This window comes from Eptesicus fuscus, chromosome 10 (assembly GCF_027574615.1).
Source record: "Eptesicus fuscus isolate TK198812 chromosome 10, DD_ASM_mEF_20220401, whole genome shotgun sequence".
Lineage (NCBI taxonomy): Eukaryota > Metazoa > Chordata > Mammalia > Chiroptera > Vespertilionidae > Eptesicus > Eptesicus fuscus.
This window is the reverse complement of record NC_072482.1, coordinates 74584530-74609982: the sequence shown is the minus strand read 5'-3', so window position 1 is coordinate 74609982 and position 25453 is coordinate 74584530. Positions and strand designations below refer to the sequence as shown.

The window sequence follows — 25453 nt, the reverse complement described above, 5'->3', positions numbered from 1 at the left end:
ACACCTATCAGATGTTATGTCATGGCTCTGGTATAAGATGGTATCTCTGGCTTTAATAACACAAAATTGATATCATTAAGATCTAAAGTTTTTTAAATCTTTCATTTCTTAAAAAATAGATTTAACTCAAATCAATGCAAACTAACTCTGTAATCACAGTTTATAATATTAACTACAGAATATGCAACTGTCCTGAAATATGTTACAGCAAGTAAGACAAAAGCAAAAGTTTCAGCTCCTTTTAGGACATATTCTTTGCTAAGATCATTATAATTTTTTAAATTAAATGTATTGGGGGTGACATTGATTAACCAGGTTTCAGGTATGGGTTTCTATGTTACAAGACCTGTATATTACACCATGTGCCCACCACCTAAAGTTAAATCCCACCATATATATTAGGACCCCATATATAATGTCACCATATATTAGGACCCCCTATATATATAAAAGCCTAAACGACCGGCCTACCGGCCGACCAGACCAGCCAACAGCTATGACGCACACTGACCACGAGGGGGCAGACGCTCAACGCAGGAGCAGAAACCACAGGCATGGAAACATGGAACAGACTGATGAATCTCAGAGGGAAGAGGGGAGAGGGGAGGGTGGGAAGAGATTAACCAAAGATCTTATATACATACTAGAGGCCCGGTGCACAGATTCATGCACCAGTGGAGTCCCTCGGCCTGGCCTGTGGGGATCGGGCCAGAACTGGCTCTCCGACATCCCCGAGGGGTCCCGGATTGCAAGAGGGCGCAGGCCAGGCAGAGGGACCCCACCGGTGCACGAATCTGGGCCTCTAGGAATTTTAATATATGGAAAACAGCAGCAGAAATACTGTTTACTAACTATTTAAATAATATTGTGAAAAATGTGCCTGTAAATCATGTCTGCAAACTATGGCCCAGGTCAAATCTATCCTGCTGACTCTTTTTATAAATAAAGTTTTATTGGAACACATTTTCAAATTGTTTTGTTATCACTTACATATGTCTATGTAGCTACTTTCATGCTACAAAGGCAAAGCTGAGTAATTGCAGCACAGACTATAAAGTCTGAAAAGCTTAAAATATTATCTGGTCCTCTATGAATAATATTTGTCAACTCCTGCTTTACGTGATTCTCTTATCTTTAATTTTTAAAAAACAGTATTATTGCCATGGCCGGCCGGGTGGCTCAGTTGGTTGGAGTACCATCCTGTACACCAAAAGGTTGCGGGTTTGATCCCTGGTTGGAACACATATGGGAGGCAACCAATTTATGTTTCTCACACCAATGTTTCTTTCTCTCTCCCTTCTACTCTCTCTAAAATCAATAAAAAGACATCAAAACAAACACCAAAAATAACATAGACTCGGGTGAGGTTTAAAAACAAACAAACAAAAACACCACAGTTTTAAAAAAACAACACATTTTTCCTAACAATGAAATCTATATTTATTATTTAAAACTCATTTAAGTATCTTTTAAGTATAGCTATTACAGGATGAATACATTATCTCTGAAGGTAACTTTCTATTCTATAAATTCATTAAAATAATTCTAGAGATCTTATCTTTTTAGAAATGGAAAACATGCTACCACTTAATCTCAACAAGAGGACATACGCTTGATTACATGTGCTATTAACTTACACATTCTGGAACTTTCAATCCTCTTACAGTCACATACAATGTTGACGGATAATGATTTCTTGGACATTTTAACCACCATTCGAAAACCTCAACGACATTTACATGGGGTCGAGGCTTAGGAGGTGGATAGTACAGCTGCAAGCGAAGTTTTGAATTGATGTTTACATTTCCATTGGCTCCTAGAAGCTTAAAATAAGAATTGAAATAACACTTTATGTTCATTGACAATAAATGAATCAGATAAAACAATAGTATACAGTCACAAACTCATTTTAAAAAGATGAATATGGCATACAGACATTCCTTAAGGTTTACAAAGCAAAGGAAACATTGACACAGTTGGCTAACCACAGTTCCAAATCACTTTGACAAAAGGTAATCCAAATAAAGGACTTTTAAATTAAAATATTTTCCTGACAGTTATCTTTTTGCCTATACAACTTCAGATGGTTGGTAAAAAAATTTATATTTATATGCAGAACATTACTTTCCACATAGAAGGTGGTCAATATACCTTTGAGATAACAATGATAAAAATCAAATACATATTATTTAAACACAGAAAGAAATTTTCCATTTGTTTAGTATCAGTATTTTTAATGGTAAAATCTTATGGTTTTAATTTTTAAAAATTCAAAACCATTTTCAAATAGTAATTAACATGGTTAAACTTATTAAATCCATTCATTACATTTAAAAAATGTTTTAGTCTACCTTCTTCAAAAGGATCTAGTTAGCCCTGGCCAGCATGACTAGAACAGTGACTGGCACACAGAAAGAGTTTAATAAATATTTGTTAAGTTGAATAAATGACAACAGAGCTGTGTGTTTCTTTTTTATGCTGTATTCTTTTACAGCCCAATCATGTACCTGGAACAAACTAAACACTCAATGAATGTTTAAGAATCTGAATGAACATCACCCAAGCTTGAATTAGTAACTCTACCACTGCAATCTTACCTTAGATCATAACTCCTTATATGAAACCAAAGTAACTTGGGGAAAAGCAACCAATCAGATTAGAAGATTATTTTAAAGTGTTTGAAACAGAATAAAAACATACCTTGAGAAATGCCCAGGCAATTTTCCGAAAGCCACATTCTTGGTTTTGAATTTCAGAGTTATTCCTAATTTCATCCATGCTTAAGAAATCAAGAATCTATAAATAAGTATTTAAAAATTACTTCACAGAAGCCTAGGCTACCTAAAGTTTAATATTTTCTAATAATATATTATGAAAATGGAAAAATCATTTGTTCATTTTAAAGTTTTCCTTATAGGGAGAAAAAATATTTTCATCTAATTTCATTAACCTTTAAATTAATTCATACTGTTAGTGAGGTCCATTTTTTGACCACTTTCTTTTATTAATAAACTAGAGGCCCAGTGCATGAAATTCGTGCACTCGGGGGGGCGAGGGGAATGGTCCCTCAGCCTGGCCTGCAACCTCTCGCAGTCGGGGGGCCCTCAGGGGACGTCTGACAGTTGAGGAGGCGGGAGAGGCTCCTGCCACTGCCACTGTGATCACCAGCCATGAGCCCGGCTCAGGGCTTCTGGCTGAGTGGTGGTCCCCCTGTGGGAGTACACTGACCATCAGGGAGCAGCTCCTGCGTTGAGTGTCTGCCCCTTGGTGGTCAGTGCGCGTCACAGCGACCGGTCGTTCTGCCGTTCGATTTGCATATTAGCTTTTTATTATATAGGATCTTTAATTAAGATTTATTTAAAATCCAAGACAAAATACTAGTTACCTTAAATATAGTCTAGGCACAAATACTAGTACACAAGGTTTAGAATACTTAAACTTTGATCATTTTTTAATGTATGAGAGCAGACTTCGAAGAACTGTTTATTCAAAAACGCATGGTCTTATTTGTCTCTGGGTCCTTCCTTGGATCATCTTCCTGAAATTGGGAATTTTCTCTATGTATAAATGTTTTAGTTAGGCTTCTCAAGAAAATTTCTTTCACATATCTCCATCCTGTCTGGATGCCGAAGCTCATAGAATTATTACCAACCTGCCACAGAGACTATCTATATTCTAGGTACTTGTCAAAATTATCACTTTGAACTTACTGGTATTTATCAAAAGTTCAGCTGAAGTAACAAATCTTTATAGAAGAATGCTTTAAAAAATAATATGGACTCCACTCATCCCTGTTTTTTATATTCTTAAACCTGTCTTCAGATGTAATACATGCTCAATGAAAAAAATACTGACAATATTTAAAAAATTACAAAGTAAAAACAACTTATAATCCAGATTCAGAGATGATCAACATTAACATCTACATATTTATGGGTTTACACATATTTAAACCTTTTTCTGTGCATTCCTAAATACTTCTATATTACTACTACGAATCAAATGCTATTTCATAAACTATTTTGATATGCTTTATAGTGGATATCTCTTCAAGTCAATATGTACATATACCATATTACTACTAATAATCCAATGCTATTTCACAAACTATTTTGATATGGTTTATAGTGGATATCTCTTCAAGTCAATATGTACATATACCATGTATTACAAATACCATAAATTAAATAAAAAACCATAATTTATTTAAACAAACCTCTTACTGATTGAAAAGACATATCTAAAATTTTTGCTATTATAAACAGTGCTTAAGTAAATACCCTTGCACATACATCTTTGTATAGTTGTCATTTTTTCCTTAGTAGAAATACCTAGAAGTGCAATAAATTTTAAATACTTCTGGTAGATATTATCAAGTTGTCCTCAAAACACCCTTAAAAAGTGGAAATAAAAAATTAGTTTTGGCCCTAGCTGGTTTGGCTCAGTGGATAAAGTGTTGGCCTGCAGACTGAAGGGTCCTGGGTTTGATTCCAGTCAAGGGCACATGCCTGGGTTGCAGGCTCGATCCCTGGTGGTGGTGGGGGGGGGGGGGTGTAGGAGGAAGCCGATCAATGATTCTCTCTCATCACTGATGTTTCCATTTCTCTCTCTCCCTTTCCCTTCCTCTCTGAAATCAATAAAAATATATTTAGGAAAAAAAATTAATAAAAATGTCCTTGACATACAAATTATATCACTTAAAAAAATCACAGCTTTGCATAAATCATACATAATCAGATGTAAATGGTGGAATATTTGCTTCCTAAACACACATAGATCACCTAAAAGTAAAAGATCATAAAAACAAGTAACTACAAAAGCAATCATTGGTTCTGGTCATGCCTTGCTCTTCCCATGCTAAAATTCCCCATCTTGCTTAAACTGGAAAATAGGTTTTCTTTCTCAGCTTCCTTTTGCTTATGGAGAGATAACATGAATTAGTTAAAAGAAATGTGGTATTTAGGTTTAAACTAGCTTCAAATACAAATTACCTGCACTTAAAATTGGAATAATTGAGAAAAATCACACACTTCAAAAAAATCTCTTTACACTCTTTGATTTCCTTTGCAGTAAAAAATTAGAATAGCATGTCAGCTCAAAGGCCATTTACTCCATTAAGCTTTCCCTAACAGATCAGACCCTCCACTAACCTTCACATCTAAGAAGTTCTACTTCATTTGGTTATATATGACATTGTATTAGGCAAGTGATATGTGTATGTTCACCTTTTTCTCTTAGTAGTATACAAACTCTTAGGAGTCTGGTATTAAGTGAGTTTACACTCTGTGAAATAAGTTAAGAATGTAGAATTACATAGCTATAGATTAGATTCAACACTTCAGTTAACAGTCATGGCATTGTTGTAAGGATTAAATAACAGAGTAAATCCAATGGCTAAATACTTGCACTAGTAAATAAATGCTCAACAAATATGCTATTACTTATATCTCTTACATGTATCTCCACTGCATGTTATAACACTAAATAATAGAAACTAAATTCTCACACTACTTGGTTGTATATTAAACTACTAAAAACAATAGCTAACATTTTTGCTATGCAATTGGCCCTCTGTATCTGTGGGTTCCACATCTGAAGATTCAACTAAACGCACAATCACAAATATTAAGAAAAAAATCCCAGAAATTTCCCAAAAGCAAAACTTGAATTTGCCATGCGCTGAGCACTATGCTGAATCAATGTGAATGAAGTGATGTGTAGGCATACCCTGCTGCAGCCTATATGCAAATATAGGTTGTATGCAAATACTGCAACATTTAATACTATAAGGGACTTCAGCACCCACAGATTTTGGTACCTGCAGAGGATCCTGAAACCAATCTCCTGTGGATACTGAGGGACGATTGTAATAACTAAAATTTAGTTTAAATTGCTCTATTCAATTCATACCTCAAAGAACAGGATGACTTTAGGGCTCTCATCAAAATCTCGAAGCAAATAGGGAAAGTTTTCATTAAATATAATTTGTTCTTCCCACTCTGGAAGCCTTGATTTTAACTGTTTAAAATCATATGGCTGGGTCATAATAGGAAGAATATAATCCACATTGTCTTTTTCAAAGTAAGATGAAACAGGCCGTTCACTGTTCAAAAAAAGATATTTCTATTAACACAATTCTTTATAAACTTGAGAATGTGAGAAAAAATAAAAAATATGGTATTCAAAGTGAGGCAACTAGAAATAATGAATAGCCATGATTCATAAGGAAAAATTACTTTGATTGTCCATCTAGAAAATTATAAATTTTATGAGACTCAAAAGTGGTAGTACTTCATTTTGCACTTACATACTATCAGTTGGTTTCACAGAATAATTTTATTATAGAAATATAAAGTGAGAGGTATGACTATACCTTCAGCATTCAAAGCTGGAATAAAGGACCTCCTTCAGAATCTTAAATGAGTTTATCATAAATAAAATAGTACAGTACATTTAAATTAAAAAATGAACACAATAGGGTTGTAAACCTTTCAAGGTTTATATGCCCTAAGACAACTGAATAAGTGAATGACCTTTTTGATAATCCTCATGTTTCTCATCCTTGCCATCTTTCCAAGCAGATAGCTTTTTAAATTCTAGTATAATTGTTTATTTTATTGTATTTTTTATTTGGTTCTTCAAGCACACATTAACCATGGAAGTAATAGTAGGAATAAACTTAAAGTCAAGATTCATTTATCTCACCTGAGATCCAGGTAATATAACTTCAAAACAAAAGTATGAAGTTAGAAAACGAATGCATTTACAGTGCAAGGTAAAAAGATTTACAATGCTAGTTTAATGCCATAAATTAGTCATTAAGCTTGGCAGAAACTCTCTCAACTCTCCTCCACTTAAAATGAATCACTAAATTAACAGATGCTCTCCATTTCTTCTATAAAACATACTGATCGTTGTGAATTGTTGGTGAACACCTACAACTGGTAAACTGTTCTACAATACAAATCCATAGCCCTACTCACATTGACTTTCAATGGCAGAAAAGAGGACTTCTACTTATAGACATTTTCAATTCAATGGGTTGGCTGTACAATAAAAATAAAAATAAAAAAATTACCGATTATCTTTCTTGACATACTGACCAGTAATCTCATCAACCACATGAATTTTTACCATGGGGCGAGAAATCTTAAAATCTGACTTAAGTCGATCAGTTCGGTGAATGTAAACTCCCAGGACAAGGTCATCATCAAGCAAACATTTGGGATAAACTGGACTATCTCGACTTGTTATTTCATGAACACCATCATCACCATCAGTGTCTTCATTATCATCTGAAACTACAAGTATGGAAGAAAATCAACACTGCAATTCATTTTTCCCACAACAATATACTCAACAATGTAAGTTGAATTTTCATATAGCCTAATCTTAATGATTCATGGTTATTTGTCTTTGTTAATAAAGAAACTTCAAGGAAAAATCTAGACAAGCCCAGCCAGTGTGGCTTAGTTGGTTGAGCACTGTCCCATGTACCAAGAGGTCATCAGTTTGATTCCCGGTCAAGGCACATGCCCGGGTTGCAGGTTTGATCCCCAATAGGAAGCATGCAGGAGGCAGCTGATTGATATTTCTATCTCCCTCTCCCTTCTTCTCTCTCTAAAAATCAATAAAAATATATTTAAACAACAACAAAAGAAAAAGCCAGACAATATCAGACAACACTCTAAGAATAAAACACTGCATTTCTTAATATATTAAAATAAGGAATCTTTATTTTCCCTAACAAGGACCAACAACAAAAAAGAAAAAGAGAGCAAAGATAAAAAATAATTTTATCTAGGACTTTTCCAAGTGGAATATATATCACTCAATTCATTTATAACTATAACTAGAGGCCCGGTGCACAAAATTCGTGCACAGAGGGGGGTTGTCCCTCAGCCCAGCCTGTACCCTCTCCAATCTGGGACCCCTCGAGGGATGTCCGACTGTCCGTTTAGGGATCGGGCCTAAACGGGCAGTCGGACATCCCTCTCACAACTGGCTCCCAACTGCTGGCTCCCAACTGCTTGCCTGCCTGCCTTCCTGATTGCCCCTAACCGCTTCTGCCTGCCAGCCTGATCACCCCCTAACCACTCCGCTGCCAGCCTGTTTGCCCCCAACTTCCCTCCTCTGCCGGCCTGGTCACTCCTAACTGCCCTCTCCTTCAGGGTTGATCACCTCTCAACTTCCCTCCCTTGCAGGCCTGGTCCTTCTCAACGGCCCTCTCTTGCAGGCTGGGTGCCTCCCAACTGCCCTCTCTTGCTGGCCATCTGTGGTGGCCATCTTGTGTCCACATGGGGACAGGATCTTTGACCACATGGGGGCAGCCATAGTGTGTGTTGCAGTGATGATCAATCTGCATATTACTCTTTTATTAGATAGGATAGAGGCCTAGTACAGGGGTGGGGGCCAGCTGGTTTGCCCTGAAGGGTGTCCCAGATCAGGTGGGGGTTCCCTTGGGGTGTGGGGCGGCCTGAGCGAGAGGCCTGTGGTGGTTTGCATGCTGGCCACGCCCCCTGGCAACGCAAGCAGAGGCCCTGGTATCTGGAATTTATTTTCCTTCTACAATTGAAACTTTGTAGCCTGGAGCAGAGCCAAGCCTGGGGCTCCCTCCGAGGCCGGTAGCCATTTGTGTTGGGGTTATAATTGAAACTTTGTTGCCTTAAGCGGGTGAGCCCAGCCAGGGTGTGCGGAAAGCTTTGCTTCCCCTGTTGCCGGCAGCAACCCTGGCCTGCTCTCTCAAGCTCCATTTTGCTGCCATTTGTTTGAATTTGTTTACCTTCTATAATTGAAACTTTGTAGCTTGAGTGGAGGCTTAGGCCTGGCAAGGGCAGGCGGAAAGCTTGGCTTCCTCTGTTACCTAGGAAACCTTGCTCTCTGTGGCTGTAGCCATCTTGGTTTGGGTTAATTTGCATACTCACTCTGATTGGATGGTGGGCGTGGCTTGTGGGCGTGGCTTGTGGGTGTGTCGGAGGTATGGTCAATTTGCCTATTTGTCTATTATTAAATAGGATTTATGCTTCTGAGCAGGATGTAGTAGGTCAATGCTTCTGGTAATAAAAAGCCAAATGAATTAAAAAGACTTTATTTTTAAAGGCATCAGAAAAGTATTTTTTAAAGGCATGAGAAAAGTACAGAAACAATGTGTGGACTAACATTCCAGGAAAGGAGAACCATTCATAGGTAAGCTGAAGGATTTGTAGCTATCCTATATAATAAAGATGGAATATGCTAATTGACTCTCATGCCATCACAAAGATGGCAGCCCCCACAGCCAATTAGGAGGGAATATGCTAATTGACTGCCCACCCTCAAAGATGGCGGTGCCCAGTCCCCTCAGCCCTGCTGGGGTGGCAGGCATGCGGCAAGGCTGGGCCCTCCCCCAGGTGGGCCTGGCCTTGCCGCACGCCTGCCTCCGAAGTCCCCCAGTCCCATCAGCCCCCTAGCCGCCCAGGGCTGGCCAGAGGTGCAGGCAAGCCTCGGATGGCAGCTGCCCAGCTGCCCAGGGCTGGTCCAAGGTGCAAGCAAGCCTTGGATAGTGGCTGCCCAGGGCCAGCCTGACGTGCAGGCAAGCCTCGGATGGTGGCTGCCCAGATGCCCAGGGCTGGTCCGAGGTGCAAACAAGCCTTGGATGGTGGCTGCCCAGCTGCCCAGGGCCAGCCTGAGGTGCAGGCAAGACTTGGATGGCAGCTGCCCAGCCACCCAGGGCTGCCCGAAGCTCAGGTAACCAGGACCGGCTGAGACTTGCACTGCCAGCAGTGGCAGCAGCAGAGGGGTGATGGGGCGTTGCCTTCCACTGATGGCTCCCGGATTGTGAGAGGGGGAATGCCAGCTGAGGGACCCCCTTCCAGTGCATGAATTTTCATGCACTGGGCCTCTAGTATTTTTATATAAGTAAACACTAATGTCTAGCTATATAAATTATTCTCACAAATTAATAAAAAAGACAGACAATTCCATTAAAAAATACATTGAAGACTTGAACAAATTTACCAATGAAGAAATCCAAGTTGTCAAACATGAAGAAGATGCTCAACTTCAGTAGTTATCATGGAAATCAAATTAAAGTCAAGATGAAATATACACAACTAAAAATGGCTAATGTTTCAAAATACTAACACCAATGTTAGTGAAGATGTAGAGCAATGGAGGCTCAAATACTGCCTGTATCAATTGGTAAACCAAGTCTGGAAAAATGGGACCTACCTATTAAAGTGAAAAGTCCACATAATCTATGACATAGTAACTCTACTCCTAAGAATATGCTCAATAAAAATGTATACATATGCTTGCCAAAAGACATGACTAGAATATTCATTACAGCTTTATTTATAACCTCCTAAAACAATCTCAAGTGTCCATCAATACAATAGGTAAATTAATTGTGCTATATTTATACAATGGATATCTATAATGTACAAAAACAGAACTGATGATGAATAAGCTTAACTACATGCAACAACAGTATAAATCTCACAAAAATAATTTTGAGTGAAAAAAGCCAGACACAAAAGAGCATAGTATTTATGATTCTATTTATTTGAAAGTAGAAAAGCAGGCAAAAATAAACTATGTGTTTATTTTTTATGTCAAGACAGTGTTTATATGCCAAGATAGTGTTTACTCCAAAAGGGCAACGAACTGGAAAGGGACTTGAGAGGACTTCTAGGTGCCAATGATGTTCTGTTTTTTATTTGGATGATGATTCTATAGACATGTTCAGTCTGTAAACATTCACTAAGCAGTGTATTTATAATATGTACACTTTTCCAAAATTTAATTACAGAAACCAAAAAAACATCATCAATTGCATAATCCAAAAAATAAGTACCATAAAGTCTTAAATTGCCTATTATAGTGCCAGGTTTTTTTGGCAATTAAATAGAAACTGAAAACAACAACAACAAAAGGATGCAGGAAAAAGGAAAGAGTAATAAGTAAAGAAAATAAGAGGAAAGATATGAGTAAAGAGGAAGATCGAAAGCAAGGGGGGAAAAGGAACAATGAGAAGGACATAAGCTAACTTAGGCTGAGGAACTGGGAAGACCCCATGTTTGACAGAAGCATGCAGCCTCAACATCTGAAATGTTTACTGGTTGTTGACCATTTATAGCTTTCAACTATGAGTCTAAATTATTTGGGGTTCTAAACTCAATGGTAGAAAGAAGAAATCTTCTATGCTATAATAGCAACTACAAAGTTAATGTCATTCTAGAGTTGAATTAAATTAAGTCAGGAATTAGAGATGACTAAGATACTAACTTATCACAGAGACACACAGTCACAGATAATTAACTGTTTTAATCTACATGAATCCAAGAACAAGTACCAAATATTCTATATTGGATTTTTTCAATTATATCTTTATAAGATTTTTAGTTTTAAGGACTGAAAGTTCTAAAATCAAGTTATTTCTACCAAGGAACACATTTTTCAATTAATCAGGATAACAAACCTGCTTTAGGCTTCTTTTTCTTTTTCCTTGGTTTGAATTTTGTCTCATCTTGCATGCTATCTTCCATATTTTGTTCCACAGTGGTTATTTCATCATCTTGATGATTATCTGAAGTAACTTTTCCAACTAGACTTTCCTTCTTTTGTTCACCTTGAATTGTGTCATCAAAGGGCAATGTCCTATAAGTATAACCCAAGTATATGTCATTACCTATATATTATCATTATTCATACTGAAGCAAAGTGAACAGTGACTAGAGGCAAGGATAATCCTAAAATCAATATTATTTCCAACTAGGAGATACATATGCTTTCTTTTGCACTAAAATGGTTAGCTGTCAAACTGGGCATATGGATATTCCCCAGGAGTCAAATTAAACTGAGCTCTAAACTCCAGGGGAAAATAAAATTGTATTTTATGAGCAATGGATCTGTTTTTACACAGGAATGATCAAAGCATCCTCACCTTGCTGTCAAATAAAAGACCACATTTCTAAATTACTTTATTTAAAAGCAAAACATGTGTTCTAAGTTAGTTCTGTTTTCAAAAGGCTTCAGCTATTCAACCTTTGATTTCTAGTAAAAAATTGCTCTTTTTCTAGTTGCTGGTGTGCCACTACATTTTCAGAAGGCTGAAAATGATAATGTGCATCATATTAACTAATAAATAGTAAAAGGTTAGCATCCCAGAAGTAAATATTGTTGTAGTGAGAAACCAGTCAGTAAAGTTTGTAATTTATCGGGTAAAAAATCTGCATCTAAATAATCAAAAATTGACTTCCGTTATATATAAAATTATATTTCAAAAAAGAGGTTGAGAAATAAAAAAATTAGAGAATATTTCAATTAGTCATCTCAGAAAGCCATGATATTTTAGTACATTATCAAATACTATTACTTAAAGAGAACAATACCCTTTGCATGTCACTGTCATATCAACCATGGTTTTATTTAAAATTCATGAACTAAATTTATTTACTTATTTTATTTATTTAAAAAATATTTTTATTGATTTTTAGAAAGAGGAAGGGAGAAGGAGAGAGGGAGAGAAACACCAATGTGAGAACAAACATCAATCAGCTGCCTCCTGCACGCCCCCTACCGGGGATCAAACTGGCAACCTCTCAGTGTGCAGGACGACACCCAACCAACTGAGCCTCACCGGCCAGGGCCATGAACTAAACTTATCTAATAGTGAATATGGCTTCCCGATTCATATGGTAGCTATGAGAAGAAAATTTGTAATATACTGTGGTAACAGCCAATGAGATGGCCCCCAGTAATCCCTACCTCCTAATATTCATAGCTTTGTGTAATCCCCTTCCTTTGATACTTCTACGTAGACAAGTGTATGACAAAAGTAATAGATGTTATGCATAGCACTAGATTCCAAAAAGACTGTGAATTCTCTCTCTGGAGAAGCAAATGCCCACTGTTGTGAGTAGCCCACATTAATAGGTCTGAATAGCAAGCCAGTCAGGACCTGAGACCTGCCAGCAGTCACATGAGTGAGCTGAGAAGTGGATCTTCCAAGCCTTCCAACAGCAATGTCATTTGGCAGATCCTCTCAGACCCAGTCAAGACTTGAGATAACTGCAGCACCAGCTGATCCTGCCTGCAGCCTGTGAGAGACCCTGAGTCAGAGACACCCAGTTAAGCCACACCCAGATTCCTAATTCACAAAACTGATGAGACAATAAATGCTTGATGTTTTAAAGTGCTAAATTCTGGAGTAGTTTTTTTTTTTGTTTTAAATGCAGCAACTGATAACTAATAAATAATACTAACATGTCTCTCTAGCAACTCTATTTGCCCTCTCTTTGTTACCACTTGTTATCTAGCTTTTGATAAGAGGAGAATTATTTTTAGATGAGGACATTAGGAAAAATTGCCTCTGTATGCCAGGCAATAGTTGAATTCTGAATGCTCCCACTTCAAGGTGTTTACCTAAATATGGATTTACAGAAAACAAATTATGGTAGTTAAAGGACATTTTTTATTTTGTTTTCCCCAAGCAGAGACATATTTATATGAATACTAGAGGCTTGGTGCACAAAATTCGTGCACAGGAGGGGGGGTGTCCCTCAGCCCAGCCTGCATCCTCTCCAATCTGGGACCCTTCAACAGATGTCCAATTGCCCGTTTAGGCCCCATCCCACTGGGCAGTCGGACATCCCTCTCACAATCCAGGACTGCTGGCTCCCAACTGCTCACGAACCTGCCTGCCTGACTGTCCCTAACTGCTTCTGCCTGCCAGCCTGATCAACCTCTAACCACTCCCCTGACAGCCTCATCGACGCCTAACTGCTCCCCTGCTGGCCCAATTGCCCCTAACTGCCCTCCCCTGCTGGCCTGGTCCCCCAAACTGCCCTTCCTTGCAGGCCTGGTTTCCCCAACTGCCCTCCCCTGCAGGCCTGTTTGCCCCCAACTGCCCTCCCCTGCAGGCCTGGTCACCCCTAATTGCCCTCCCCTGCCAGCCTGGTCACCCCTAACTGTCCTCCCCTACAGGCCTGGTCCCCCCTAACTGCCCTTCCCTGCAGGCCTGGTCACTCCTAACTTCGCCCCACTGCTGGCATAGTCCCCCAAACTGCCCTCCCCTGCAGGCCTGGTCCCCCCCAACTGCCTTCCCCTGCTGGCCTGATTGCCCACAACTGCCCTCTCCTGCTGGCCATCTTGCGGCGGCCATCTTGTGTCCACATGGGGGCTGCCATCTTGTGTGTTGGAGTGACAGTAATTTGCATATTACTCTTTTATTAGATAGGAGGATAGGCACAACTCACACTGTATATGTAAGCAAACATATATAAGCATCATATACAGAAAAAGAGTAGAATACCAAATTGCTCATAGTGATCATCTCTGGATGATTGGATTGCTTTTATTTTCTTCTTTTTTTCTGTATGTCCTACAAGGAGCAAATGCTGTTTGTATACTAAGGGGAAAATGCTATATTCACATATCCAAACAGGCATTTATAACTCAAAACAAGGGGGAGTAATCCAGTTTGTATTATTTAAAAAGCAGATGTAAGTGTGTAGGTAAGGGTAGTCTTTGGAGCAACACTGCTAAGGTTTTGACTCAGCTTCTTACTGGTTCTGTGACTTAAACCCTTTAGTTTTCTCATCTACAAAAGATAATATTACTATTCCCTATAGGGTTGTTATAAGGAATAAATGAGTTAACTTCTGTAAAATATTTAGCATACGTGTACTGGCAATGTGTCCAAATGAAAGTCTTAAGAATTTTCTTTGTAAAACTACAGATATCATTTAAAGCTGAAAATAATAGGTGTGTTTTTTTTAAGAAGACATTTTATATTTATGACTATAAAGTACCTTGTTTCAGCTTCAGGCAGGATTGGAGATTTCTTTTTTTTCTTTCTTTTTTTTTCACTACTCAATTTGTCATCATGCAAGTAGGTATCCGAGGGAAAGTCAGTCAACTGTTCTTTAAGTTTCTTTCTTATTTTCTTCTTAATCTCCTTTGCCATTTCTTCAGCTACCTGGAGCTGGTATACTTGCTTCAGTTGTTCTTCCTCATCTAAATTATTTCCTTTTTCTTCATTTGCCTTCTCACTTCTGTGATAAGCAAAACCTGGTTCTAACCTCATCTGAACTTTCTGATGTAGAAAGTCCACCTTCTTCTCAGAAGTTTCCTGTTCCATTTCTTGTGTGGTCACCTGGCACACTGCTTTTGTAGTCTTATTATTTGCCTGTTCTTGCTTGTCTTCCTGTACACTCCCATCATCATCTGGGTTTTCAGTTGATGACTGTGGATTGCTTGGTCTGTTTTTAATGACTCGCATGCTCTTCTTTGTGTTATTAGTGTCAGCAGCAATTACTTCATCACTTTTAGTTTCTTTAATTTTCCGAGGATTGCTTCTAACAGTGTCAAGCTAGGGGAAGACACAATAACAAAGTTTCAGCTGAGCATAGTTTAGTTATGTAAAGATAAAACACAATGATTAGTGCTCAATAATGTGTAATACTTGGAAAAATTATATAATATTTTTACTTGAACAGTGACATTCTAGAGCACCTGATAAGCACTCTTCTAGTTCATTCTCCCAACATTAGATTGGCAATCTCTGAGGGTAGCTTCTGATCAAATGAGTTAACATGTGAAAAAGTCCTTAACAACTTTTAAGAAGTTAATTGCTCAAATTTCAAATGCTATCTCCTCTTTGGCAGAATGATCCATACCCTAAGGAAGAGAAGTTGGTAAAAGAACCACTGAGCTTACTTCAGGTTCCCCATCAGAAAACATGCATAGGTCATTTATCTTGCTTCATAATCACGTTCTAAAACCAACAGTGTATAGCTCTAGGATCAACCTGCAATTAGTCCAAATGTATCACTGAAAATACTGCAAAGATTAAATATTACCAAGTTAAATCAAATGACAAACTAAGCACACACCAGTACCTCTTTCCCCAGTCAGAAACCTTTCGGTGCTCAACCAACTGAACCATTCTGGCCGGGCTGAAGGATATTATTAATAGCTAGAGAATCTAGAATATTTTCTACCCTTTAAAGTTAATTTAACATACAAAATAAACTTTTTAGAAATTGTCATTCATAGAAGCAGATATCACCTCAATGAAATAAGTTATAAGAATAAAATGAGATAGGAGAAACTCAAGATGATTTAGGCTAAACAGTGATAATGAACAAAACATAATTTAAATTTCCCTAAGGAATATTCCCTTTCTTTTGACCAGAAAAATATTTCTAAATATTTTTCCTAGGCTACTTATCTACGAATGAAAAGATACCTTGAATGGCCTGGCATTTGCCAAAAGAGACTGAGTAGATTATGCTTAGTCACCTCACAATTGTCTGTCCCTCCCCAACATCTAAATTGAACTTTAGGTAAATGAACTATCCTCTGCCCATTTCCTGAGTATCCATTTAATTTAGCATATCTGGCCTGAAATGCAAAAGCCAAGTTCTGACAGTGAGAGAAAATATGAGGCTCTACTTTGACTGAGTCCATAAAAATATCCTGCAGACAATTGTTTCCGGCATTCTTTCTGTTTTTGACCAATGTACACCACCTTGCCCAAGGGAAGGGCATATACCAATATGCAATGCTCCATCCCCTGAATGTTACTATTCCCTACCATCCTGTATATGGGTACCACCAGAGGAAGCACCTTCTATTTTAGGACCTCGTCTTGCCCATTCTGCCAGTAATTCTAAATTGGTGTGCAGGAGAACACTGGTGTACTATGAACCTCTCACTATGTGCGGCTGGTTTCTAGCCAATGTTAGCACTTATTGTTGCCTCACTTGAGAATATACAATGCTAGTGTACGCTGATGTCCACCAGACAGAATCCTATCTAATAATAGAGTAACATGTAAATTACCATCACTCCGCTACACCCACGATTGGGCGGCGGGAGGCTGGGGGGGGGACTCGGGGTGGCCTATCCGGCCATTGAGAGGCACGGATCCGCTGCCACTGAGGGGGGCTACCCTGCTGTTGAGAGGCACAGATCTCAACGGCCAGATCCGAGGCCGCTGAGGGGGCCTGCCGTGGACACCCAGCTGCGCCTCTCAACGGCAGGGTAGCCAGGTGTCCGCGGCAGCCCCCCTCAGCGGCCGCGGACCATCAAAAGTGGGGGAGCTGGGTGCCTGTCTGCTCTGGCACCAGGCCTTTCCGCTGAGCCAGAGGCTTCTGAAAGGCCTAATGCACCAGCGGACAGGCACCCAGCTCTACCGCGAAAAGTGAAAGCATGTAGGGGACCCTACACGTGCATGATTCAATCATGCACTGGGCCTCTAGTATTAAAATAAACAAGTCACATGACAATACAGAATAGGGTAAATTTGCTATAAGTGAAATATAGGATGTCTACAACTCATCATTAAACTACTGTCCCCCTCCAAAAAAAAAAAAACTACATACCAATTATCAGAACATGCATGAAGTGTTTATATGTCTGTGCACATAAGAGACTATAGTCAAAGAAGTAAAAGGTGCAAATGAAATAATGAGATAGGTTTGAAGACTAAATAGATCTGCACTAATTATGGATACTATTATAGACTACTAGAGGCCTGGTGCACAAAAATTCGTGCACTCAGGAGGGGGGGCGTCCCTCAGCCCCCGGCCTGCACCCTCTCACAATCCAGGACCCCTCGGGTAGGGTCCCTAGGCCTGGCCTGAGATCAGGGCCTATCAGGGCTTTCCTACCCTGGGCTGCAGGCAGCTGGCCCCACCCCCGTCAGTGCTTGCCATCTGTGCAGCACTGTCTCCCCTCCCCTGCCACCAGTGGCCTCCCTCTGCAGGTGACAGGCTGGGGTGCAATGGCTTGGCTGGCGTGGGCCTCCCTCTTTCTTTGCTGGGGGGTGGGGCCAGCCCTTCGAGGGGCCTACCTGATCACCTCTAACCGTTCGCTTACCTACCTGATCACCCCTAACCACTCTGCCTGCCTGCCTGATTGCCCCTATCCGATTGCTTGGGGGTGGGGCCAGCCCGGCAAGGGGCCAACTGCCTACCTGATCACTCTTAACCACTGGTCTGCCTACCTGATCACCCCTAACCCCTCTGCCTGCCTGCCTGCCTGATTGCCCCTTAACACTTGCTTGGGGGCGGGGCCAGCACTGACTTCCAGTTGGTCAACCTCCGGTCGTTACTGGTTGTTACAATCCAGGGTTTTTATATATTAGGATTGTACCCTGGGAATCGGGTTGTAGCTAATTGCTGGTTTGTTTAGTATTGCTTTGAGTTCTGTATTTTTAATCCTTCCAACTGTGCTGCCAAAAATTCTATCATTTGAAGTGTACCTCAAGTACAAAAGGATAATTAGTGCCTTAAGTTTCCATGGATTTCTCCCGGTTCTGCAGCATAAAACTACACATATAAGTCTAAACAGAGATAAACCATTGAATACATGAAGTAAGATATTATATTCTAAGTTGTTCTGGGTTAAAGATTTTTATTTTCTTCCAATATGTATAATATGGCTAGTTTTGATTTTCCTCATTACCCCCTTGTCACTCTCACCGGTTTGTCTATGTTATTCTTGTAGGACAGCACTCAAGGCTGAACTCAATATTCCAACAGTGATGTTGATTCTAATGTAAATTTCATTTTACCACGTATTATTGCCCATGATATAAATTTACTGTTTTTAATTTCCAAAGTTCCTTAGCGTTTTAATATGAAAAGTCATAACTTTATGCAGATACATAAGTCACCATTACCAAATAATCAATTACTCACTGAGATTTTTTCTCCAGATGTGCCAACATTTTTCTTCAGTTTTTTTCTTTCGTATAGTTGATTATTTTGAGTCTTAAGCAATTCCTCAAAATGAACTTCGGTTTTTACCTTGGCTTCACTCTCAACTACAAATAATAAAGACTCATGTCATTTTCTAAATAACTCTACTGTAACATACCTACATTATTAATATGTTAAAGAATACAGTCTTATAAGTACCCGCGTGCGTTCTCTAGCTACATTAGAACAACTAACCAGTCCTTTCTTCTTAAAAAAGCTTTCCTTTTGGCTTTGATGACACCACTCTCATCTGTATCCCTCTTACCTTTTGGTTTACAACCTCTAAAAGTTTCCTTTGATAAGTTACCTTTTTATTTATGATGCACAGTAGCACCTACTACTCTTAGTTATATGGCCTTAGATAAATTAGTTAACAGTTCTAAATGTCTTCCTTACCTGTAATATCAGAATACTCTTATGCCAAAGATCATTTTCCATGAAAAACGGCTAACACTTGCCTAGTCAATAATCAACATTCAACAAATATTAAAAGTTGAAAGTTGCTTTTTCCTTTAAAATATAAATCAAATCCTGTTCTTCCCTTACTTAGGACCCTGTGAGTTTCCCATTTCACTTAAGACAGAAATAAAACAAGTCCTCCCTATGTGCTGCAGGATTCATACGTCCTGGCCTACCCACCTCTACAGCTTCAAATCAAGACAAATGTCCCCTGAGATCCCTACATTCTGGCCATACTGCCCTTCTAGATCCTCTGTCAGAACCAGCTCCTCCCCATGTGAAGCTGTTTCTTGGTGGTGGACGCGTCTCACTCCCTGCACGGCTGGTATTAAGCTGCCTGTTTAATGATACCTCTAAAGTACAACTGTTAACTGACTTCATCTAATTTCTCCACTTCTCAAGCAAGCAGACGATTCTTTTCCTTCACAGCACTTAACACAACTTGAATCTGTGTAATTATTTGTGTATACCTATAAATAAATATACCATCTGTGTCTTCCACTATACTGTGTGGTTTACAACTACATCCTTAGCTACTATTATGGGGTCTGGCATGGAATAAATACTCAATCATGTATTAAATAAATGCTGAATGAATGAATGTCCCAGAGGAGATGTTGGCAAACAAAGCCTGCATGCCAGTCACCTGTTTATGTAAATAAAGTTTTACTGGAACAAAGCCATGCCCACTCTGTTAAGAATTGTTATGGCTGCTTTAGTACTTCAATGGCAGTGTTCAGTAGTTGTAGCAGAGACCAAGCTTAAAATATCTACTGGCTTGCATTTTAAGAGAAAGTTTGCCTCTGACTGTTTAGAATAAAACATCCACTTTGATGATTAAAAACGAAATCTAACCATCTGTTTTAATTATTATTTACTTTGTCCAGTTGAGTCCTAAACTGCCATCCATTGAATACATGCTAACCTTAATTACCAACATCAAGTAGAAAATAGAATATCAAACTCTCAAATATCTCTAAATGTTAATATTTGGTTGATAACATCTATCTTATTCATTAATCTGTTAAAGCACCCATTAAAGTAATCCAAACTTTAAAATAAATAAATTGTACTGTATACATACATTTTATAAAAGTCTCACCAGTGGGCATAATCTCAGTTTTATGGAGAGCACTGAGTTGCAATGTAAAGTTTTAACTCACTCAGGATCCTATTAAAACAAAGAGGATTTATTTGGAATATGGAAGTTCAAAATAAAAATAATAATATACCCTTTAGGCAAAATGATGTCATCATGTTTATACCAATCTCTCTTACCTCAATCTTATGTAAATAACTTGAATACATTTGAATCAGTTTAGAGTCCAACATAAAGTGAAGCAAACTGGATCACATTTGAATAAAATAGTCACATATTTGAAATAAAAATTTAAAAAAATTGAAAGGCAATAAACATGTAACTTAGATGTTACACTTTTTATACACTTTTAATAAAGTGTTTCAAGTAAAAAATGAACATTTCAATGCACCTTTAAGAAACCAAATTCCATCTCAGGACTGACTTTCCCAAGAGCACACACTCTTGTTAGTCACATATGCTTGTGGGGAGCACATGCACAGATAACGAATTTAAAAATCGCTGAACCTGCCACTGAAAATGCTGCTACAACAGAGGTGAGCACAAGCATTCATCCCATCTTTCTCAAATAAGTATGTGGGTGTGTGATATTGTGTATCAAAACTATGGGTAAATTCAGTATATATATATTTTTTCCTGAATTGCCAACTTTACTTAAAGATGGGAGTGTGTCCAAAACAAACATTAATTCCTACATTAGAACATAATATGTGCAATAGTTTTATTGATTGTTTAGAGAGAGAAGGGAGAAGAGAGAAACATCGATGTGAGAACATAACATCAGTCAGCTGCCTCCTGCCAGCCTCCTACTGTGGACCGAGCCCAAAACCTGGGCATGTGCCCTGACTGCAATGGAACCAGCAACCTTTTGGTGCACGGGATGACACTGGGCCACACCAGCCAGGGCCAAGATGCAGATGTTTCTAAGAATAAAACTAAACACGCTTAAAAGAAAAGGAAAACATTACTTGAGTTGGCTCAGCAATTATCATTTTCTTCTGGTATTACGGTACTTTGGACAGAAAACTCTTGAGAAGGAATGCTTACAAAAGAAAAGAGTGATTATATAAATACACCTAATTATGTGAGTTAGGTAACAACTAAGTAGTACACAGGCAAAACAAGTATCCCTATATCCACATAGTAAAAACTCCTATACTTTGGTGATAAGACCCTATATTTACTTTTTAGTAAATACAGATTTAAAAGCCTCGTCATCTACTTTCCAATTGACCCCAAATTAGAAAAGAGAAAGGCTGCAAAGGCAAGTGAAATAACAAATCAGTAACTGAAACCCAACAGCACAGAGACAGGAAAAATATAAAGCAGAGAATTATTTAATATTTATAAAATTCCATGATCATTTAATATATAGGAAAAGAGCTGAACTATGACTATGAGTCAGCAAAGCTTACTTATATTCAACTTAACCTGTGTTCTTTTCCCTTGAGCAGAAAATGTATGACATTTTAGAAAGACTAAATAAAAGCAAATGAAGAGGCAGGACAGAGATTCAAGGATGATTCTTATGTTTCTGGAAATAGAATAGTTAGAAAATAGTACCATTAAATGGAATACAGTGCATTATAGGAGAAGTATAGTGGAGTAGTTTAAAACCTTAGGCCTGGAATTTGTCTCCAATAACTGGAATGGTTACTTGTGATCTTAGGTAATCTGTTTCCTCATCTGTAAAATCAGTTCAGCATGCCTATTCAAAGGGTTACTGTAAGGGTTGAATGATTTAGAACAGTGTCCAGAACAAGCATCAATAAACATTAGCTACAACTGTAATTGATACTTCTTATGGGGACACTTAGTGAGCTCAGTGGGCATGTTAAGATGGATATCTGAGAGGCACTAAGCGGCTATAAGCACTTGCTACACCGTCAGATCTCTGGATTCAAATGTTAGTTCTGCCAGTAAATTAGTCTCTGTGGACTTCCATTTCCTAATCTTTCAAATAATAGTAAACCACTGATAGTGTTTCCGTAAAGATTAAATAAAAATGTGAAAGTAAAACACTTAGCACAATGCCTAGAGCATGGCAAGCCTTTAAAAAATGATAGCTATTGCCCTAACCGGTTTGGCTCAGTGGATAGAGTGTTGACCTGCGGACTGAAGGGTCCCAGGTTCGATTCCAGTCAAGGGCATGTACCTTGGTTGTGGGCACATCCCCAGTAGGGGGTGTTGCAGGAGGCAGCTGATCAATGTTTCCCTCTCATCGATGTTTCTAACTCTCTATCACTCTCCCTTCCTCTCTGTAAAAAATCAATAAAATACATTTTTTAAAAAATGATAGCTATTATTACCGTGTGTGTGTGTGTGTGTGTGTGTGTGTGTGTGTGTACATGTATACTATATTCAGATTATGCTTGGTAGGCAACAGAATACAGGCATACCTTGTTTTATTGCGTTTTCATTTACTGCGCTTCACAGATGTGTTTTTTAACAAATTAAAGACAAGACCCTCCACCAGCAAAAAGATACAACTTACTTTATTACAATGGTTGCTTTATTGTGGTGGTCTGACTGAACCTCCAAAATCTCCAAAGTATGCATGTATACTTTGTATCTAGCAAGGAGATCTAGGATAAAGTTTTGGGCATCATTTATATCTGTGATGATTGCAAGAAAAAAAGTGCCAAATACAGAACACTGTGAGCCCACAAAAAAAGTAAAAAGACAGTCTCTCTCTAAAATCATAGAAACAGGAGGACCAAGATGGCAGCATAGGTAAACGCCAGTACTTGCCGCCTCCCACAACCACATCAAAATTACAACTAAAATACAAAACAACCATCATAAGCATATATTTATTACCTATGGACACAGACAACAGGATGGTGAAGGACTGGGACGGGGCAGGAACTGGGTGGAGGGGAGCAATGGGGGGGTAAAGAGGGACATCTATAATACTCTCAATAATCCTATATAATAAAGAGGTAATATGCAAACTGACCATCACACCCTCACACAAGATGGCCGCCCCCATGTGATCAGAAGATGGCTGGCAGAGGAGGGCAGCTGTGGGCAATCAGGCAAGCAGGGGAGGGCAGTTAGGGGCAACCAGGTCTGCAGGGGAGGGCAGTTGGGGGAGAACAGACCTGCAAGGGAGGGCAATTGGGGGGGAACAGGCCTGCAGGGAGGGTAGTTGGGGGTGACCGGGCCAACAGGGGAGGGCAGTTGGGGGCGACCAGGCCGGCAGGGGAGGGCAGTTGGGGGCAATCGGGCCAGCAGGGGAGGACAGTTGGGGGGACGAGGCTGGCAGGGGAGGGCAGTTAGGGGTGACCAGGACTGCAGGGCAGGCAGTTAGGGGCAATCGGGCCGGCAGGGGAGGGCAGTTGGGGGCAATCAGGCTGGCAGGGGAGCAGTTAGGCATCGATCAGGCTGGCAGGGGAGTGGTAAGGGGGTGATCAGGCTGGCAAGGATTGGGCCTAAACCGGCAGTCAGACATCCCCCAAGGGGTCCCAGATTGGAGAGGGTGCAGGCTGGGCTGAGGGACAACCCCCTCTCCAGTGCACGAATTTCATGCACCCGGCCTCTGGTAAAGATATAAAAAATAAATGAAATAAATTAAAACATATTTTAAAAAGTAAAAAGACGTAAGAGAGATAGGTGACAGATTGGGAGAGGTAAGTAACCAAAGGGAAAAGAGTCGATCTACATTTTATGGTGCCAAGAGTTGCAGCAAGTTTTGAAGTGACTTCACTGGATCTGCAATCAGAAAGTCACATGTGCAAAGCTGTTCATGAAGGGGAGGAAACCTGACAGCCACAGGTGAGGAATGATGGAGGGTGAGACCTATAGAAGAAACATGTAAATCATTGTTTCAGCAATTCTGCTTCCCTCTGTCTTCCCTGCTCCTCACCCCCAAAGGCAGTGACAGGTGGCAGTAGCTTTGAGACAAAGACAATGGAAATGACCCCTTGCCTTTCTTCACCTCCACTTTCTTCACTACACACATTCTGTGCTCTAGCCATGTGAAACTACTTGCAGCCCTCAAATGTGCCAAACTCTTGCTTTTGTACCATTCATTACACATAAACCTCTCTCTCATGAGAAATGCCCTATCTCCCTGTCCATCTAACAAATGTGTAGGTATCCTTTGACGCTAAATGCAATTGGTATCTCTGTAGGAGAGCACTCTAACGTTGAGGAGCGATTAAATGCTTCTCTGTGCCCCCACAGTGCCGTGATCTTCATACCTCCCTCTAGCTGGTAAAATGTTCTGTTAGCCTTTTGGAGGGCTAGACCTATGTTCTCTTCATCTTATGTATTCTCATTTTAAAAATAGGGCAGAGGTGTCAGTAAGAATGGTTCTAGGGTCAAAAAGACTCAGGCTTAAGCTCTTGTTCTGCCACTTACAGAATGTGCCTTGAGCAAGCTACTTAATATCACTAAAGCTAGCTTCTTAGTTGTTGTTTTTTTTTTTGTTTTTGTTTTTTGCCTGAGAAATTAAAATGGCACCAACTTTATTGTAAGGAGAAAAGGAAATACTGAAAAGCAAAGTGATCGGCACAGTAGCTGACACATTGTAGGTGCTCAAGAAAATTACTTTATGATCATTACTACAGTATTAAAATAATTATGTGACAGGTAGAATACATTAAGTAAATTACATATTTACATTATTTACTATTTAGTGTGTTAATGCACAACTGGTAAACATTAGTTAACAATGCATCAGATACATTACAGAAACAATCTAAGGGTTAACGTATACTACAGCAAATACATTATAGAATGACCAATATTTGACTAGTAACATCAATGGCAAAAATTAAAGTCAGACTTAAAAGGACATTCCTGAAGCTCACATATGCTATTATTTTAAATCTTCTCCCTCACAACCCCTTTAACGGGTGCTATTAAGAGATACGGTATAGGAAAATTAACTGCATTATGTTTCATCTCATTGTACTTTTTCTCAAACCACCTGATTATTAGCCAATATATGACTAAAGATTAAGGGGAGAAAAAGTTGTGAGGTTTGGATAACTCTTTAAAGAATTTTATAGCATAGGGGGGAAAAATAAACAAAAACCCTTTATACAAAATTCAATTAATAAATCAATGATAGTCTACCCAAATAAACAAGATTCTAAACATGGTTTACAAATACTCTTGGTATTTGAATGATCTCAAA

At 39.1% G+C, this 25453-nt stretch overlaps 1 protein-coding gene across 11 annotated transcripts in view; it reads right to left on the bottom strand.

Moving 5' to 3' along the window:
- AHI1 (Abelson helper integration site 1) overlaps positions 1–25453 on the bottom strand; it is a 159891-nt gene that overhangs the window by 133074 nt on the left and 1364 nt on the right. For 5 of the 11 annotated variants that reach the window (XR_008557177.1, XM_054721679.1, XM_054721681.1 and 2 more), the window contains exons 2-8: positions 18690–18814; positions 14793–15352; positions 11459–11637; positions 7079–7301; positions 5911–6103; positions 2701–2796; positions 1638–1823 (exon numbers count right to left, since the gene is read on the bottom strand). Coding sequence is in view for 10 of the 11 variants with exons in the window: in XM_054721679.1 (XP_054577654.1) it covers positions 1638–1823; positions 2701–2796; positions 5911–6103; positions 7079–7301; positions 11459–11637; positions 14793–15352; positions 18690–18814 (1562 nt within the window). In the remaining variant the exon portion in view is untranslated. Of the gene's footprint in view, positions 1–1637; positions 1824–2700; positions 2797–5910; positions 6104–7078; positions 7302–11458; positions 11638–14792; positions 15353–18689; positions 18815–20292; positions 20380–20486; positions 20511–22801; positions 22866–25453 lie in introns of those variants that run through there. The other 6 variants (XM_054721685.1, XM_054721686.1, XM_054721683.1 and 3 more) reach the window with 4 other exon arrangements.